This window comes from Lepus europaeus, chromosome 23 (assembly GCF_033115175.1).
Source record: "Lepus europaeus isolate LE1 chromosome 23, mLepTim1.pri, whole genome shotgun sequence".
NCBI lineage: Eukaryota > Metazoa > Chordata > Mammalia > Lagomorpha > Leporidae > Lepus > Lepus europaeus.
In genome coordinates, this window is record NC_084849.1 from 22,858,930 (window position 1) to 22,878,185 (window position 19,256).

At 52.0% G+C, this 19,256-nt stretch overlaps 1 protein-coding gene across 9 annotated transcripts in view; it reads right to left on the reverse strand.

The window, feature by feature from the left end:
• The window catches only part of ASCC2 (activating signal cointegrator 1 complex subunit 2), a 43,671-nt gene extending 27,395 nt beyond the window's left edge, over window positions 1–16,276 (reverse strand). For 2 of the 9 annotated variants that reach the window (XM_062182488.1, XM_062182480.1), the window contains exons 1-4: window positions 10,105–10,202; window positions 3,346–3,504; window positions 2,808–2,978; window positions 449–578 (exon numbers count right to left, since the gene is read on the reverse strand). In XM_062182488.1, the coding sequence (XP_062038472.1) occupies window positions 449–578; window positions 2,808–2,978; window positions 3,346–3,504; window positions 10,105–10,185 (541 nt within the window). In that variant the 5' untranslated portion in view covers window positions 10,186–10,202. Of the gene's footprint in view, window positions 1–448; window positions 579–2,807; window positions 2,979–3,345; window positions 3,505–10,071; window positions 10,247–12,557; window positions 12,582–16,020; window positions 16,123–16,200 lie in introns of those variants that run through there. The other 7 variants (XM_062182485.1, XM_062182487.1, XM_062182481.1 and 4 more) reach the window with 6 other exon arrangements.
• Window positions 16,277–19,256: the final 2,980 nt, after the last annotated feature.

Genomic DNA, 19,256 nt, shown 5'->3' on the forward strand with positions numbered 1-19,256 from the left:
GGGCACCACGGCCCTGCACCCCAGCTTGACCACTGTGAGCCATGTGTCCTCAGCAAGTTGCTTTCCTTCTCTGTAAACAGGGATGATGGCCGTACTTACAGGGCTGCCGTGAGGATCCAATGGAAACATCGTTACATGGAAGGCTTGGCATGCCGGGACCCAGCACACAGTCAAATAAAAGGGGTTCTCCTGGCCAAAGTAAACCTCCCCAGGCTTTCACTGTTTGACACATGGCCTAGGACTGAGAGTCCCAGCTCCTCGGAGAACCCTGACACACATTCCGTCCGCCCTCCCCCTTTGCCACCTAGCTGCTTGTTCAGACGCTCACGTGTCTGTGACGCTCCCAGCACTGCCTGTGCGCACTGCTCTGACTCTCCTGTGCTATCTAAGCACCACCTTTGTGACCATCAGGCTGGCACGTGGGGGCCGTCTCGTGCATCACACACACCTATCATCTTCTGAAGCAGCGGAGAGTTGCCTTTTCCAAAGAGCACGCAGAGGTCCAGGATCTTCGGGATGTCAAAGAGGAAGTTATTGTAGAGGATTTCTCCAAACGCTGAGGGGGAGATGAAGTGATCCTAAGGAAAAATGCAGAGAGAGAGGATGGAGACTTTTGGAACGCTCAGACATTGCAAAGTAACAGCAAACCCATGAAAACCCGTGGGCCCACCAACCAGGGACCGGCTGTCACTGATGTTCTATCCACACATGGACATGTCTGACCCTCATGGACAGACCTGGGCCAAGTTTTTTAATTTTTAAAATTGGGGCCGGCACTGTGGCGTAGCGGGTAAAGCCGCCGCCTGCAGTGCCGGCAGCCCATAAGGGCGCTGGTTTAAGTCCCGGCTGCTTCACTTCCAATCCAGCTCTCTGCTATGGCCTGGGAGAGCAGTAGAGGTATGCCCAAGTGCTTGGGCCCCTGCACCTTCGTGGGAGACCTGGAGGAAGCTCCCAGCTCCTGGCTTCGGATCAGCACAACTCCAGCCATTGCGGCCAATTAGGGAGTGAACCAGAGGATGGAAGACCTTTCTCTCTCTCTCTGCCTCTCCTCTCTTTGTGTAACTCAAATAAATAAATAAATCTTTTAAAAAAATTTATATATGAGAGAAAGTCCACTCCCATCTGCTGGTTCACTCCCCAAAGGCCTGCAATGGGTCTCTTGGGGGCCAAAGCCAGGAGTCCAGAATTCAATCCATTTCAATGGCAGGAACCTAATTACTTGAGCCATCACCACTGCCTCCCAGGGTGTGCATCAGTAGGAAGCTGCAGGGAAGAGCTGGAGCTGGGAATCAAATCCAGGGTACTTTAATCACTAGTCCAAACACTCGCCCCTAGGCTCCATTTTAACGTAAAAAGCAGCACAAGCGCTCTATCAACAGTGGGCTGGGGACTTACTCTGAAATACTTACAGGTAAACTAGCAAGATGTCTTACAGTGCTATAATATCCTCCATGAAAAATGAGAAAACTCAGGAGGGGAAATAAAAACAAGACTGGCAAAATGTTGGTAATTACTGAAGCTGGGGACATGAGATTCACTGTACTTTGTATATGAAAATTCTGTACATGTGTATATTTGAAAATTTCCAGGGCTGGTATTGTGGTGTAGCGGTTAGAGCTGCCACCTGCAATGCTGGAATCCCATATGGGCGCAGGTTCGAGTCCTAGATGTTCCATTTATGATGCAGCTCCCTGCTAATGTGCCTGAAAAAGCAATGGAGAAAGGCCCAAGTCCTTGGGAACCTGCACCCACACGGCAGACCCAGAAAAAGCTCCTGGCTCCTGGCTTTGGTCTGGCCCAGTCCTGGCCATTGCAGCCATCTGGGGATGAACCAGCAGATGGAAGATCTGTCTCTCCCTCTCTGTAACTACTATATATATATATATATATTTTTTTTTTTCTTTTTTTAAAGAGTTACAGAGAGGAGAGGCAGAGAGAGAGAGAGTTTTCCATCTGATGGTTCACTCCCCAATTGGCCATAAGAGCTGGAGCTGCACTGATCTGGAGCCTCCTCCAGGTCTCCCACGCAGGTGCAGGGGCCCAAGGACTTAGGCCATCTTCTACTGCTTTCCCAGGCCATAGCAGAGAGCTGGATCAGAAGTGGAGCAGCCAGGATCTGAACCAGCACCAAAATGGGAAGCCAGCACTGCAGGCAGTGGCTTTACCCACTATGCCACAGCACCGGCCCCAACTACCTTTCAAATAAATAAATAAATCCTTAAAAAAAAAATTCCATGCTATTTTTCTTTCCTTAAGAAAACAAAATTCCATTTTTCAAATACACACACACACACGCACACACACAGAGAGACTGATAGGGAAAAAAATGCCCTGAACGAAGGAACATGGACTTACCAGGTTTGCTTTGAGGACAGGGGATTTTGTGGGTGACATTCACTATCTGTGTAATATTTCTACAATGCTTGAGTTGTTTAATAACAGCATTATTATTTTTACAATCAGGAAACAAGAAAGCAGCTCAGATTTTTTGAAAGAGCACACACGTTCCTTTAGAAAGTCAGAATCAACGTCTTCACCCTCTGACGCACAAGCAGAGGCAGAGCCACGCGTCACCTGGCACAGGGCTCTGGGCTCTCATTGATGAAAACACTGGGTGTAACACAGCCCGGCTCAGTGGATTAGAGGACAAGGGAGGTGGCACCGATTTCTTCCCCAACGGTGGGAATAAAGGTGGACAGGAGACAAAGAGGAAACTCAATGCGCCAGAACCTTCCTTCCCAGGGGTGGAAAGTCTGGCCCAGAGGTATCAGGTGTCAGTGGTGACCTGTCACGGGACTGGGGCTTACTTTGGATTCCTTGTGAGTAGACATGCGGAGGAAGGTGAGAAATACACTCCGGTGGAGGTGCCTCTCCATGTCAACAACCTCAGGGGTTGGGGCCACCCACTCGTCAAACTTCCGAGGGACATAGCGCAGGTAGGAATCCAGGCACTTCTGCAGGGTCTCGTCGAAGATAACCTAAGCCAGACGACAGAAGAGGGCAAGGATGTATCCCTAAGGCCCAAGGACTTGCAAGTACACTGCGCAGGGGGCTCATGGCCCATCACCAGCCCTGGCCTATTGCAAACAGTCCAACCCCAAGAGACCAAGGAGGCATGAATGAGTGAGGGCTGAACACAAGGTTCTCCAAGTGACGCCCTGGAAGGTGTGTAAACATCACGAAGGCTGTGATACAAGACACAGCAATCCAAACCACCATTTGCTGTTAAGGATCCAGTGTAAGTAGAAGACAAAAAAAAAGCATCTCCTAGGGGAAGACAAACAGCAGCAGCAACCAACGGCATGTCATGTGCTTTGTCTTAGTGTGAACTTGATAGAACGTTACCTGGCACCAGAATTTGTCGTGAGGCAGGGCCAGGAGCCAGTCGAGGTCATTGGCTACGAAGGTGGCGCGTTCCAGGTACTCCTCCACTAGGGCGGGAATGTTGTCTTTAGGGGGCGGTTTGTACAACACAAAATACCGGTCTGCCTTCTGCTCGGGGTGCTACGGATCCAAAAACCACGTGTTAACGTGGCAGAGGTTAGTCAGCGAGGGCCCATTTGCCAACCCACAGCAATGACAACACTTGGGTGTTCCAACTGGTGACCCTCCAGGGAGCTCTTAGGCATAAAGAACCAAGTGTATCTAACAAAGGGGCACGGTTGCGTCCAGACAACACGAGGCAGTCACTAAAAACCATGTTTTTGGAGAGGATTTACTGACACGGGGAAAAGTCAAGGGAAGCAAAAGCAGGATACAAAACTCTCTGCTCAATACAATCAATTTCTGTTTTGCTTTGTTTTTCCCAAAAAAGTATGTCTAGTCACACACTGGTACAGATTTAAACCAAGAAGCTGGGGAAATGATACCCCAAAGCTAATATGGTTATGGGATTGTGGCTTGACCATGTTTTCTAATTTTTCAAAAATGAACAGGAATTACTCTTTAAATCAATTTTTAATTACACAAGCGAGGCATGCGAGTCTTTTCTTTCAAAAGCTGACTGTGCTACAATGAAAGTGAGTTCCTTGGGGCCACACTCCCTGTCCCTGTCCTCCCAGAGGGACCTACTCACCATTTGTGGGGTGTCCAGGTAGACCTTTCCTAGGCATTTCCATTAAAACAGAATCAGGTGGAGCTTTTTCTGTTTTTTTTGGGGGGGGGGGCACTATGTTCTCATCCTTATATCATTGCATCATAGCTCATGGAAAATGCATATTAGGAAAAAAAACTATGCATGGATCTTTTTTACACCAAAATAAACCTTATCCTGAATTCCATTTTGCATGAGCTTTCTGAAGTCCCCTCATTCATATCACTGTGCTGTATTCTTTTTATAACCAGAGGGTTAGAAACAAACCTCATTTTTTTTTCTTTTTAAAGAAAAGATTCTAATCATCTCATGGCAGGCCTTGGTTTAGTATCACAAGGTCTCTATTCCAGCCCTCACCTGGCCACAAACAAACCTTACTTTGTTCACCATAAAGAGGAGGAGATGAGCTCAGCTTTCTCCTCTGACCACACAGGGCTGCTGTCTCTGGGGGAAGCCGTCACAGGAGGAAGGCCAGGCAATGGCTCAGCTGTTACCAACCACAGCCCACCCACTTCCAGGGGCTCAGAAAAACTGCGATGGCTGGGTCAGCTTCCGCAAGGACCAGCTATGCCTTCCTGCTGCTGAATGCGAGTGTTGAAACCATGAAGTCGCTGGGTTCCTAAGGACTCCTTGGTGCCACCTAGCACGTGGGTCTACAGGACCCCTCCCCTTTAAGTCAGATCTATTTAGTGGGGTGCCAGGTACAAAGCTATTGCGAAAGCACCTGTGCCACTGAAACAAGGGCAGAACAACAGTCCAGAGCCCAAGTTCACATCTGTGCTTTCCAAGCTCCCTTCCCTCTTCCATTCTACGTCTTAGGTCACCTCGGGCCAGGCTACTCGTCCCCCAGCAGACACAGGACACACACCCCTGAGATTCTGCCATCCTAAAAACCATTTACTGGGGACCCCCCGGGCGAGGTGTCGGGGCACAGGAAGAAAAGCACCCAGGTTCTCCCAGGGCTCCCGCTCGGTAGAGGCAGATGAACCTGCCAGCCACCCACTGAGCATACAGAGACAGAGGGACTGTGGCAGTGAAGGGAATTACCAGCGCCCGGAGGACCAGAGGCTTCTTCCCAGGGCAGGCAGCATCTGAGCCACGCCTTGGAGGATGAGGGCTTTCAGATGGAAGAAACAGCATTTTGTGGAGGTATAAAAATGGGCGCTTAAAGAGAGCACAGCAGGTGTTGTGGTGCAGTGGGTGAAGCCACTCACTGGGATGCCCACATCCCACATAGGAGTGTCGGCTCAAGTTCCAGCTCCTCTGTTTCTGATTCAGCTTCCTGCTTAATGCATCCTGGGAGGCAGCAGATAATGGTTCAAGTACTTGGGTCCAAGCTATCCACACAGGAGACCCAGTGGAGTTCCAGACTCTTGGTTTTGGCCTGGCCCAGCCCTGGCTATTGAGGGCATATGAAGAGCAAACCAGTGGATGGAACATATCTCTATCACTCTGCCTTTCAAATAAAAAATATATATATATATATTTAACAGGCAGAGTGGACAGTGAGAGAGAGAGAGGTCTTCCTTTTCCGTTGGTTCACCCCACAAATGGCTGCTGTGGCCTGCACACCGCGCTGATCCGAAGCCAGGAGCCAGGTGCTTCTCCTGGTCTCCCATGCGGGTGCAGGGCCCAAGCACTTGGGCCATCCTCCACTGCACTCCCGGGCCATAGCAGAGAGCTGGACTGGAAGAGGAGCAACCGGGACAGAATCCAGCGCCCCGACCACGACTAGAATCCAGTGTGCTGGCGGCACAGGTGGAGGATTAGCCTATTGAGCCACAGCGCCAGCCTAAAATATTTTTGAAGATTTATTTATTTGAGAGGCAGCGAGAGAGAGAGAGTGAAAGAGAGTGAGCAAGAGAGGGAGAGACAGAGAAGTCTTCCACCCACTAGTTCACTTCCCAAATGCTGCAATGGCTGGAGCTGGACCAATCCAAAGCCAGGAGCTTCTTCCAGGTCCAAGCACTTGGGTCATCTTCCATGGCTTTTCCAGGCCATTAGCAGGAAGCTGGACTGGAAGTGGAGCATCTGGGACTCAAACCGGTGCCCATATGGGATGCTGGCACCTCAGGCAGAAGCTTAACCTACTACACAACAGTGCTGGCCCCAATAAAAATTTTTTTTAAAAAGGAATACAGATAGCACTGGTGGGAAACAGATTTGGAGCATGCTGGCATGGTGATAATGAAAGCCTTGAGTTACTGAGAAGGCGCCCTGAGCCACAGGCTGTAGAGTACAGAGGCACACCTCACAGCCTGTGTCTTTCCTATCCACAGCATCTATTTATAAGGGAGATAATCCTCTCCCCACTTTACAGAGGAGGAAACAAAGACAACATACGATTCAGGAACTTTCCCAAGGTCACAGCTGAGCCGGGATGCAGACCTACTCAGAGATCCGTGGTACCCGTGTGCTAGCCTGGTCTGAGTTCTGGCCCCAGCCACAAACTCGTCCTCAGGAACCCTCTCAGATGCCCACTCCACCGATCAGAAATTCATCTGAGCGCCCCATCCCCCATGCACCTGCATGCACTCTAAGCACTGGCTGAAATGCAGCAACAGTGCTTTCAGATCAATGGCTGCTGGGGACCAGGAGAGGGGAAGGGACGGATTAGGGAAGGGTACAAGGAAACCCTTGAGAGCCGTACAAATGCTCAATCACGTCAAGACCAATACAACTGTACACTTTAATCCAACAGAGTTATATTAAAGGGATGGCTCTCCCTCAATGGCCACCCCACTATCTGTGGGTCCTGGGCGGCGCCAAGCAGACGCTCCAGACTGCATTTGCTGCCTGGACAAAACAATGGATGGAGGTAACAAATGACCAGATCCTCCCACACCTTTGAAGGGCACTGAATGCCAGGGTGGAGAGAGGGGACTTTATTCTGGAGGTAATAAAGGGCACGAGAGATTTCAGGGCAGGGGAGTGGCAGGCTCCCTCTCTTCCCTAGCCCATCCCACACTTCCTAGAATCTAAGCCTGGCTTAGGTCTGCTTTGTGAAGCTACCAGAACATTCTTTGCCCATCAAACTTCTATTTAACTTGATAAGAATCGGGTTCCCACTGTTCTCCAACTGTTTCACTTCTTTTATGTCTTCAAGTATGTGCTATGAAAACAGGGCCTCGTCAGCAAACACTAACTCTGTCCATCACCCTGCAAGGGCAGCATAGCGACTGCCTCTTGGCTAGAGGTCTCTCTGTCTCACACCGAGAGTAGAGGGACACGTGTGATGGGTACATCCGCTGGGACAGTCTCTGAGGCGATCTCATGGCCTGCAGGGCCATGCACTCTTCATCAGGAAGCTGCCTCTCTCAGCGCACCCCCATTCAGTGCTGCTGCCACTGCCACTGTCAGCACGACCTCTTAACCACAACACACTGAGAGCGCCCCACCTTCCAGGCACAGCACTGATCCACAGACGTCTCACTTAATCCTCACCACCAGCCGACAAAGTGGGCCTACTCTCATCGTTTTTGGATTCTGAGGCTGAGAGAGGTTTAAGTAACTTGTCCAAAGGCACACAGCCAAGTGCGTGGGAGATGAACACAAAGCCTGCAGGCAGTAACCCTGCCACGCTGCTGCCACCTCCAGTGACTTGTGGTTCCTGGGAGATCGGGCTCTCTCAAGACTCCAGGACTGTACAGCCAGGTCTTCCAGCCACATCCCTCCTCCCATGGCTCTGCCTGCTAGTGCTTACTTAACCTTTCAATACCCAAGTCAGAACCCCCTCCTCTAGGAAGCCCTCCCATTGGCCCTCAGACCCCTCTATCCCCACACACCTCATTGGTCTGGATCAGTGGCCTGAGCTCTGCACTCGTAGCCTGGCCTTCATCCTATCACAACCCTAATCACACTGCTTTTCTCTCGTGCCATGGGCCCCTCGAGGGCAGGGCCACGTCTTTTCTCTCAGAAGCTCCGCTTCTAGCACAAGGCCTGGCTGTGGTCCCGTGACTCACACACTGAATGCTTACTGCTGCGCGCCACAAGTGACGAGAAGGGACCAGGTGTCTGGCCTCACAGAGTGCATAGTCGAACAACAGAGGTGCTCGTTCAGCACACGGGGGAGGAATGAGGTGGAAAAACGGAAACCACCACCCAAGGAGCCAGTCTCTCCGGGTGCTGTCTGGCAGGACTATGAAAATGGAACTGCTCTCTATCTGTGCTGGCCAACACGGCAGGTGTTCACCACATGGGGCTAGTTTAATGCACATTAACTAAATTCAATTTTTAAAAAGCCAATTGCGGCCGGCACCGCGGCTCAACAGGCTAATCCTCCACCTAGCGGCACCAGCACACCGGGTTCTAGTCCCGGTCGGGGTGCCAGATTCTGTCCCGGTTGCTCCTCTTCCAGGCCAGCTCTCTGCTGTGGCCCGGGAGTGTAGTGGAGGATGGCCCAAGTGCTTGGGCCCTGCACCCCATGGGAGACCAGGAGAAGCACCTGGCTCCTGGCTTCGGATCAGCGAGATGCGCCGGCCGCAGCGGCCATTGGAGGGTGAACCAACGGCAAGGGAGGACCTTTCTCTCTGTCTCTCTCTCTCACTGTCCACTCTGCCTGTCAAAAATAAAAAAATAAAAATTAAAAACAAATAAAAAGTCAATTGCTCCTCACTTCAAGCATTATCATCATTGGAGCTATTGTACAAGGCTGCAGTAGCTACACGAGGTGAATGGCTGCCGTGCTGAACAGAACCGCTCTGGACTTTCTGATCAATATCCTCCACACGTAAGAAGGTGATGAAAAGGAAACAAGAGGCTTGACAGCAGAAAGGTCAAGGGCACGGGTTACCAGCCTGGCTCCCTCAACTTCGCAGTTCTGTGACCTTGGACTTGCTGTTTCCTCGTCTGTAAAATGGGAACAATTAAAATACCTTTGCACGGGGCTGTGATGCAGCTTAAACGAGACAATCCAGGTGATGTGTTTAGAATGGGTGGGCCCAGGGCACATACTTTACAAATATTAGGTACTATTATTAGAAGAGTATTTAGGGGCCAGTGCTGTGGCTTACTAGGCTAATCCTCCGCCTGCGGCGCCTGCACCCCAGGTCCTAGTCCCGGTTGCTCCTCTTCCAGTCCAGCTCTCTGCTGTGACCCGGGAGGGCAGAGGAGGATGGCCCAAGTGTTTGGGTCCCTGCATCCACATGGGAGACCAGGAGGAAGTACCGGCTCCTGGCTTCGGATCGGCGCAGCGCCACGCCAGCCGTGGCAGCCATTGGGGGGTGAACCAGTGGAGGAAAGACCTTTCTCTCCGTCCCTCTCTCTAACTCTGCCTGGCAAAAAAAAAAAAAAAAGAATATTTAGGAAGTAACAGGAAACCACCCAGAAGGCAGGAAATAAAACAGCAAGTGGCTGTTTCCCACGACTTCACCCAAGCCCCTCGAAAATACTTCCTCCCACCCTGCTCAAGTAAGCTCATATTCTTGGGAAAGCAACAAGTGGCTTCGGGGACTCTGATCCCAGCGTCTATCTCCTTCCTCAGCAGGGCCTGGCACCTCTCCACGGCCCTAATCTCTCTCTGCAGCTGGGAACCTGCACGTTCACAGCCTCCTTAGTTTTCAGTCTCCCAAGCCTGCCGGAGTCCCTCTCCTCGCTGCTGCTTATCCAGGTTGAGATAAAAGACGGCCCTGCTCTGACAGCAGTGTTCCCACTGATGTGCGGCTGGCTCTGAGAGTCCCTACCTGAAACCTGAACACCCCTGCGGTCTCCAATCCACAAACCCAGCTTTGGGCCGGATCCATTTCTAGCCCAGCTCAGGCTGAGTCACAGCTGCCATCAGACTGACTCAAAATTAAATGCTTTGTGGGGGAAGGTATGGGGTGTGGCGTGGTGACATGGAAAACGCTGCTCGAGTTCAAGCTGTCGCTCAGAGGGAAACTTCTACCCTGGGCCTCGGCTACCGTGGCCTTCAGCTCAGTTCTCAGGACAGATAAAGAAGGAATTTCCTTTTTTGCTTTTGGAAATTGCATGACTGATACCATCGGGCTGAGTGGCCTCCAGGCCCAGCTCACCAGCGCTGGTGAAGTCCTCGGCTTTCCTGTCCTCGGGTCCTGGTGGGTGAGCTGGAGCTGGTCCAGGGGCAGAGCTGGCATTGTGCTGCGTGAGCCTCCTGAAAGGAATCGGGATGGGAGAAGAGCGCACACACCCAGACTCCTGCGGGCAGGAGAGAAGCTTCAACTGCGGGCCTTCGTGCTGTGGGCCTCTGTCACCTCTATGCCCACCGCAGAGGCTCTCCGCTGCGGAGGACATGCTTCCCAGCTGGTGTCTGGATGTACGTCCGCCCCTCTGAGAAGAACTGGCAAAGGTACCTACACCCTAGGATGCCCCCAGCCCATGTGCTCCGCAGCCTGTGAGCTCTCTGAACGGCGCCTGGGGCTTCGCTGTCTTGCTACCTTTCCTGTGACCAGCACAGGCCTGTGACATGAGTGGCCTGATCAAATGTTTAATGACGGACTGAAGAGGACATGCTTCAGGCCGGTGTCGTGGCACAGCAGGTTAAGCTGCTGCCCTGCAAGGCCGGCATCCCGTGTGGACATCGGTTTGAGCCCTGGCTGCTCCACTTCCAATTTAGCTTCCTGCCGATGCACGCAGGAGAGTGGCAGATGATGGATGGTTCAAGTGCTTGGGCCCCTGTCACTCATGGGATGGAGCTCCAGGCTCCTGGCTTCAGCCTGACCCAACCCCAGCCACTGTAGCCACTTGCGGAGTAAACCGGCAGATACAAGATCTCCATAGCTCTGCCTTTCAAATATATAAACGTTTTTAAAAAGATTTTATGTATTTGAGGCCGGCGCCGCAGCTCAATAGGCTAATCCTCTGCCTTGCGGCGCTGGCACACCGGGTTCTGGTCCTGGTCGGGGCACCGGATTCTGTCCCGGTTGCCCCTCTTCCAGGCCAGCTCTCTGCTATGGCCCGGGAGTCCAGAGAAGGATGGCCCAAGTCCTTGGGCCCTGCACCCACATGGGAGACCAGGAGAAGCACCTGGCTCCTGCCTTTGGATCAGTGTGATGCACTGGCCGCAGCATGCCAGCCGTGGCGGCCATTGGAGGGTGAACCAACGGCAAAAATGAAGACCTTTCTCTCTGTCTCTATCCACTCTGTCCAAAAAAAAAAAAAAAAAAAAAAAAAAAAAAAAAAAAAAATTATGTATTTGAAAGGCAAAGTTAGAGAGAGAAGGAGAGGCAGAGGCAGAGAAATGGCTGGGACTGGGCCAGGAGCCTCCTCCAGGTCTCCCACGTGGGTACAGGGGCCCAAGGCCTTGGGTCATCCTCAGTTGCCTTCCCAGACACACTAGCAGAGAGCTGGATCAGAAGTGGAGCAGCCCGGACTCAAACTGGCACCCATATGGGATGCTGGACCTGCAGGCAGCAGCTTAACCCACTGCACCACAACAAATAATTAATCTAAAATTTATTTAGATAAATAAATCTTTAAAAAAAAAAAAAAGAAAGGAAAGGAAAGAAAAAGAGGACACTCTTCTCATGACTCTCATTGGGTTTTAAGTCTTCCGAGGACTGGCGCAAAGCACCTGCCTCCACTTGTAGAGGACAACCTCTAGGCTTTAGAGGACGACTTGGGTGACAGGCAGCACCAGGGAGGAAGAGAGAATTCACAGAAACCTGTCAGTGCAAGCTCCCTCCTGAGAAGCCCAAACTGGCCTCAGAGCCAGTGAGTGGCAGACCCGTCTCCCATCCTCCTGTCCAGTGTTCTTTCCCAAAGATAGGCGTGACCTGTCAGAGGGACACACATCCTGGCTAAGTCATGAAACAGAAGTGAACTAGCTGCCATGGCATAGCAGGTAAAGCCACCGCCTGCAGTGCTAGCATCCCATGTGGGGGCCAGTTCGATCCCGGCTGCTTCACTTCCAATCCAGCTCTCAGCTATGGCCTGGAAAAGCAGTGGAAGATGGCCCAAGTGCTTGGACCCCTGCACCCGCGTGGGAGACCCTGAGGAAGCTCCTGGCTCCGGATCAGTACAGCTCCAGCCATTGCAGCCAGTTGCGGAGTGAACCATCGGATGGAAGACCTCTCTCTCTCTGTGCCTCTCCTTCTCTCTGTCACTCTTTCAAATAAATAAATAAATCTAAAAAAAAAAAAAAAAAAAAACAATCAAAAAAACAAACAGAAGTGAACTAGGCCCTCAAATGACATATCACAAAAGGCCAGCACAGACCTGGTGACAGCACTAGGACAAAGTCAGGACAAGAAAGCTTCAGCTCCTGAGCCCTCACAGACATCTGAGGGCCATGGTTAGCAGTGAGTTCCTGGGTGTCCCTATCTCAGGGATCAGGCCAGGCCCTGGTGTCAGGAGGAGACGGATGAGGACAGCAGGAGCAGCTGCAACACACTCAGGAGAAGCTGAGTGTTCTTCCAGGTGCCTTCCCATGCAGGAGCTTTTTTTGTCTGTGGAATGCCCAGGTGGTTCTATTATCACCCTCATTTTATCAGAGAGAAAACAGGCTCACATGGGGCATCCCATTTCAGAGAGCCAGTTCGAGTTCCAGCTGCTCCACTTCCAATCCAGCTCCCTGCTGAAGTTCCTGGAAAAGCAGAAGATGGCCCAAGTACCTGAACCCCTGTTACCACATGGGAGACCACTCCTGGCTTTGGCCTGACCCAGGCGTAGCATTGTGGCCATTTGGGGAGTGAACCAGTGGATGGAAGATCTATTTTAAGTCTCTCCCTCTTTCTGTCACTCTTCCAAATAAATAAATAAAATCTTTTTGAAAGTACAAAGAAAGAAAAGAAAGGAAACAGAGGTTCAAAACAGATGACCAAAGGCAAGAAGTAACTTGGTACACAAGGAGGGTGGATCCTGGTCTGTTTTAAAGACCGTGCAGATCCCTGCCGTAGCAGGATGAAGAGAGAGATCAGTCTGCTTAGCCCCAGGCCGGTCCCAGCTCTAGCATTCCATGTGTGTGTCAGACACATGGTACAGCCTGAAAGACAAAAAAAAAAAAAAAAAAAAAAAATCACAAGGCAGAGTAATGAAGGCCACACGACAAGATGCTTTCTTTCAGCTTTGCGGAGTGCAGAGACCACAGAAGAGAGCAGACCCAGACCCCTGGCGGGCAGCACCTGCCTGGGTGTGTATGTCACTTTCACTCCAGAGACTCTTACAGGCCTCTCACAAGAACCTCAGGATGACCAGGATTAAAATGCTCAGATGCCTAAAGAGGGGCCCTGGTTTGCTCAAGACAGGTATAGTAGTGGTCAATTTGAAACCAAATTCAGCTCTTTTGCCGTGACACCTGAGACTCATGTGCTGAACATGCTAAAAAAAAAAGGAAGCCCTAACGCCGCAGCAATGCTAAGAGGACAGCTGGAAACCCCAGTGGCCTGCACCCAAGTGCAGAAGTCTAAAAGACTCACAGGCCCAGTTCTGCCCAGGCTCACCCACCAAAGACAGAAATAACAGGGTGAGGAGCATGGCCCTAGAATGGGGAAAGAGGCAGCTCTCCACCCTTGAAACCCGGGGCCCCAGAGTCCTGGTCTACACAGGTAGAGATAGCACCTAATTTTAGAAGAACTTCATTCTTATGAGCCGGAGCCTATAAGGGTAACTCAGGACCAGGTTGGTGTAGTGGTTAAAAAGCCCTACGGGGGCCGATGCTGTGGCACAGTGGGTTAAGTCGCCGCCTGCAATATCAGCATCCCATAGGAGGGCACTGGCTGAAGCCCCAGCTGCTCTATTCCCAACCCAGCTCCCTGCTAATGTGCCTGGGAAAGCAGCAGAGGATGGGCTGAACGCATCGGTTCCTGGCACCCACATGGGAGACACGGAGGGAGTTATGCGCTCTTGGCTTCAGCATGGAACCAGCCCCAAATGGCCACAACAGGGAACCAGTGCAAGGAAAATCTCTTTTTCTGTCTTTACCTCTCTCTGTGGCTCTGCCTTTCAAATAAATAAAATGAATATTTAAAGGACAGAAAAGAAAATAGCTTTACAGTCCTTCATCCTGAGTTCAAATGCTGGTTCCCCTTTGCTACCATACTGAGATAGTTTATTTCTTTATTTATTTGAAAGTCAGAGTTACACAGAGAGGTCAGGTCTTCCATCCACTGGTTCACTCCTCAATTGACTGTCGCAACGTCCAGAGCTGAGCCAATCCATAGCCAGGAGCCAGGAGCTTTTTCCAGGTCTCCCACGCAGGTGCAGGGGCCTGAGGACTTGGGCCATTTTCTGCTGCTTTCCCAGGCCACAGCAGAGAGCTGGATTGGAAGTGGAGCAGCCGGGACTCGAACCAGCGCCCATATGGGATGCCAGCGCTTCAGGTCAGGGCGTTAACCCACTGCGCCACAGTGCCGGCTCCAACAGAGGCAGTTTCTTAACTTCTCTAACCCTTGACTCTCCCATCTGTACATAATCTCCCAGCTGCCTTGCAAAGTAATCAATGCTAAGCATTCCACACAATCAGAAGAACTCTTAAATGCCCAGGTGTTGTCAATTCAAGCTGCAGGCAGAGTGCTTCAGGCTTTCCTCATTAACTCAGCAAATGCTGCCGTGCGTTCTGGGCTCTTGGCCTTGGAAATGACTACCGCTTGGGGCTAGAGCTGTAAACGGTGCACAGCAGGCAACGGAGGATGTCACGGAGGAGGAGAGTCGGAGATCCCTCCATCTGGGTGCTGAGAGACAGGAGGAAAATGTGGGCATCCCAAGCAAGAGCAAAGGCGACTTAAAACCCGTATGCTGGGCCGGTGCCGTGGCTTAACAGGCTAATCCTCCGCCTTGCAGCGCTGGCACACCAGGTTCTAGTCCCGGTTGGGGCACCGGATTCTATCCTGGTTGCCCCTCTTCCAGGCCAGCTCTCTGCTATGGCCCGGGAAGGCAATGGAGGATGGCCCAAGTCCTTGGGCCCTGCACCCGCATGGGAGACCAGGAGAAGCACCTGGCTCCTGGCTTCGGATCAGCACGATGCGCCGGCCACAGCGGCCATTGGAGGGTGAACCAATGGCAAAAAGGAAGACCTTTGTCTCTGTCTCTCTCTCTCACTATCCACTCTGCCTGTCAGAAAAAAAAAAAAAAAAAAAGTATGCTGAAGACAGCCACAAAGGAGAGAGCAAGAGCAAAGGCTCCAGGTCTTTAAGAGTTTGGCCTTTCATCTGAAGGCAGAAAAGGAGCCATTTAAACAGGGAAGAGTCATGATCTGAGCAAGATGACCAGAACCTGGCCGCTAATGAGCTCCTGGAGCAAACAGCGCGTTAATCATCTCATCCAAAGGCTCCTGAGCACCTGGTGTGCAGCAGCCGCTGAAGCCCAGGGAGTACTAAGGTGAGCAAACAACAGAGCAGAGCTGACAGCCTTCACGCAAGTCGAATACAGCCACACACACACAGAAACCTCAGCACCATGATGGATGCTGCCTGGGTAACGCTCTTGGGCTGCACTTCACAGAGAGAACGCCCCGAGGAGACAGATGCCAAGGGAGACGGGACTTTCCAACTCTTCTACGGACTCGGCAAAGACTAGGCCTTAGATTCCAGAAGACTAGGACAAGAATCACAGCCCACGGCTGTATCCCGTGTGCACGGTGGGGCAGCGGAAGTCAAAAGTCAGAAAGGGCTCCGTTTGGGAGCAGCGCTCAGGACACAAGCGCTGGAGACAGGATGGCCTGGGAGCTTCCCCCAGGGCTCCTGCTGTTTCTGTCATCACTCTTCTCTCATTCTGAGCCCTCCACCTAAAGCAGTCACTCGCCCAGGCACCTGTCATCTTCAGTTACCCTGTGCAAGTCCTTGTCTCCTCCCACGTATAAGCTCCGCGAGGGCGGAGTCTTGTCTGTGCTCACTTAAGTATCCCCCAAGTGCCTACATCTGTGGCTGGGTCTAGCACGCATGCGAGAAACGCCTGTTTGTTGAACAAACGAGTGACCCCCGAGTAAACTGAAACGATGCAGCGGGGCGGGGGTACCAGGACTCGTCCAAGACTACCTTGAGGCCGAACCTCGAACCCAGGACTCCAGGCTACAGCAGATCAGCCTCGTGGGGGGGGGCGGCTCGCGGCCCCAGGAGCAGCGTCAGCTTAGGCCCCGCCGTGGAGGCTGCGGGTGGGAGAGCCGGGGCCGTCTGACACACGGCTGCGGCTCCGGCAGGGCCCAGCCACGCACTCACCTAGCCGGCTCCACCACCGGCGACGCGCCGCCGCCGTCCACGGAGACAGCTGCCCGAGCGGCCGCACTTCCGGGGTCAAACGGCGATTCCGCAGGCGCAGACAGGAAGCCGCGGCCCGGCCCCGCCCCCGGCCCCGCCCCCGGCCCAGCGGCCCCCGGGAAGCCGGGCTCTGGGCCACGCCCCCATCCTTAAGTCTCCGAGTCCACGAAGGCCATCCGGCTGTAGCCACGCCCCCTGCCCGCTCCTAAGAGCAGCCCAGGGCGGGTGGTGTGGTTTCCCCCTTTTGGAAAACCCAAGTGCAATGCCCGAGCCAGTGTCTCTGAATCCCAGGCTTCCACCGCCCTCCCATTCTCTTTTTTTTTTTCTTTTGCCTTTTCAAGTTTTTATTTTTATACATTTTTTTTGTATTAAAAAGAAAAGCATAATTACCACAAGTTACAAAGGACTAAAGCAGGACTAGAATAATGAATGAATCCCTTATCCCTTCACCCCTACCCCCACCTCAGTCGTCTTCTTGCCTTCTTTGACCTGGGGTGGGGTCAGCACCTCTGAGCCCCAGGGGTCCTGGCCCAGGCAGGAGCTGGTGACCCTTCTCTGGCTCCTGGGTTCCGCGTGGGCCGAGGTTCAGGGCAGAACACAGACCTTCTGATGTTTGGGGCCCAAAGGTCGTGTTGGCATGGACCAGCCTTGGGGATCGTGGGATGGGTGAGCAGGCTGTGGTTCTGTGTCTCAGGTGCTGGGCCCCCACGGGGGAGGACGGTGGATGTAAAGTGGCCAGGCCCGCGGGCCCCTGCTGCTCCTGGCCTGCTAGTCACAGATACCTTGGTCCTAAATTCAGGTGTCTGCAGAAAGTGAAGATGGAAACTACTCCTCTTGGCAACATTAACTCCTAACATGTTACAAAAAGGAAGAAAAGGCCCCTCCCCTCTCTCACCTCCCACTCCTAAGGGGCTTCCCCTTCCAGGGCTGTCTGTGGAGGCCTGGGGGGAGGATGGCAGCCCCCTGGCTGGGGGTCAACTCTGCAGAGCAGCCATTCCACATCCCCAAGCCCTCCTTGTGCCCCAATGCCCGGCAGACGCCAAACACTGAGATTGCTGTGGTTACAGGGCTGAGGGATTGGAAGGGGAGGAAGGGGGGGATCAAGGGAGCCGGTCCAAGAGACCAGCGTCTGGTACCATGTCGGGGAGGCACCAGGGTGGGGAGGGACAGGCCTCAGCTCCCACCACTGTAGATCTGACCAGACACCCATCAGACACCCCAAGGGCAGAGGCAGGGGAGGGTGCAGGCTAAAGAAACACTGTGCCCTGTGAGCCCGAGAGCAAACCCTGTCAGCCCGGCATACCATCTCCTAAGTCATCACTATACACAGTTCATCCAAAATGGAATGTTTTGTAAAAGATTATTTATTTGAAAGAATTAGAGAGAGGGAGAGACAGAAAGACCATTCATTTGCTGGTTCATTCTCCAGATGGCCACAACCAACTGGGACTGGGCCAGGCTGAAGCCAGGAGCCAGGAGCTTCTTTCAGGTCTCCCATGTGGGTGGCAGGGGCCCAAGCACCTGGGCCATCTTCTGCTCCTTTAGCAGAGAGCTGGATCGCAAGTGGAGCAGTCGGGACTTGAACCATTGTTCACAGTGGATGCCGCATTGCAGCTGCCAGCTTAGCCCAATGCCACAAGGCCAGCCCCAAAACGGAAGTTTTACACAGTCAAGAAGCATGAGCATAATGTTGTGGAAGAAGGCAGATGAACAAGTGTGGATTGTGAGTCCATTTCTAGGAAGTTCTAGAACAGGCAAAACTAATGAATGAGTGGTGATGGAGTTGACGAGGTAGGTTCCTCTGAAGCTAGTGGACTGGGAGGGGCTGCAGTGAGGCTGGGGATACCCCCTCCATTCATCTCAGTGGTGCCTACATTAATGTGCTTTTGAAAATTCATTAGATTGTGCAATTTAAAAAAATTTATTTCTTTGAAAGGCAGAGTTACAGAGAGAGCGTCCATCCACTGGTTCACTCCCCAAACAGCCACAATGGCCAGGACTGGACCAGGCTGAAGCTAGGAGTCTGGAACTTCATCTGTGTTGTCCATATCGATGAAGGGGCCCAAGGACTTGGCCATCTTCTGCTGCTTTCCCAGGTGCCTTAGCAAGGAGCTGGATAAGAAGCGGAGCATCTGGGACTCGAACCAGCACCCATAAGGGATTTCGGCATCAGCCAGTGGCTTAACACAACAATACCGCCCCATGAACTTTTCCTTTAGGCATGCAACAAAATGGTTTGAATTTTTTATTTTGTTTTGAATCAGGAAGACTGAGTATAGCCATCTTAAATTTTAATCTATTTTTTTAAATTTTTATTTAAGAGAGAGAGAGAGAAAATCTTCCATCCATTGAGTTTTGGGCCCCTGGTTTTGGCCTGGAGTAACCCTAACTGTTGCAGGCATTTGGAGAGTGAACCAGCAAATGGAAGATCTCTCTCTGTCTTTCAAATAAAATGAAAATAAGTACATTGTTTTTAAATTAAAAAAAAAAAGAATATTCATCCCTGCTTTCATCCCAGCACCTAACATACAGTAAGAGTTCAAAAACAACGACCCCTCATTATCCCTAGGGTGTTATGGAAACCCATTCTGGAGCTCACAACACAGCCCTGGGGATCATGAAATAGTATCCAGCCAACACTTCCGTGGTACCAATTCCTGCTGCCTGTGTTAGGCTACAGCAGTGCTTAGTGCAGTGCCTGTCCTCAAGGGACACAAGAAAACCAGCCTCTATAAGGCCATGTGATAGATGGAGGGGACCAAGGAAGCAGAGGAGCTGGGCTTTAAATCTGAGATGGGAAGAGAGGGTTTGGATCCTAGATGAGTTATACATTGCTGAGTAACCAGTTACTGCACACTTGGCAGTTTATGGCAACATACATTTTTTATCTCACTTTTTCAGTGGGTCAGGATTTGGCACAGCCTCTCTGCTCTTGCGCATCAAGGTCTCCCACAGACTACAGTCAATGTTATCAGCCAGGGCCAGCGTCTTACCTTCATGCTCAACTCAAAAAGGAT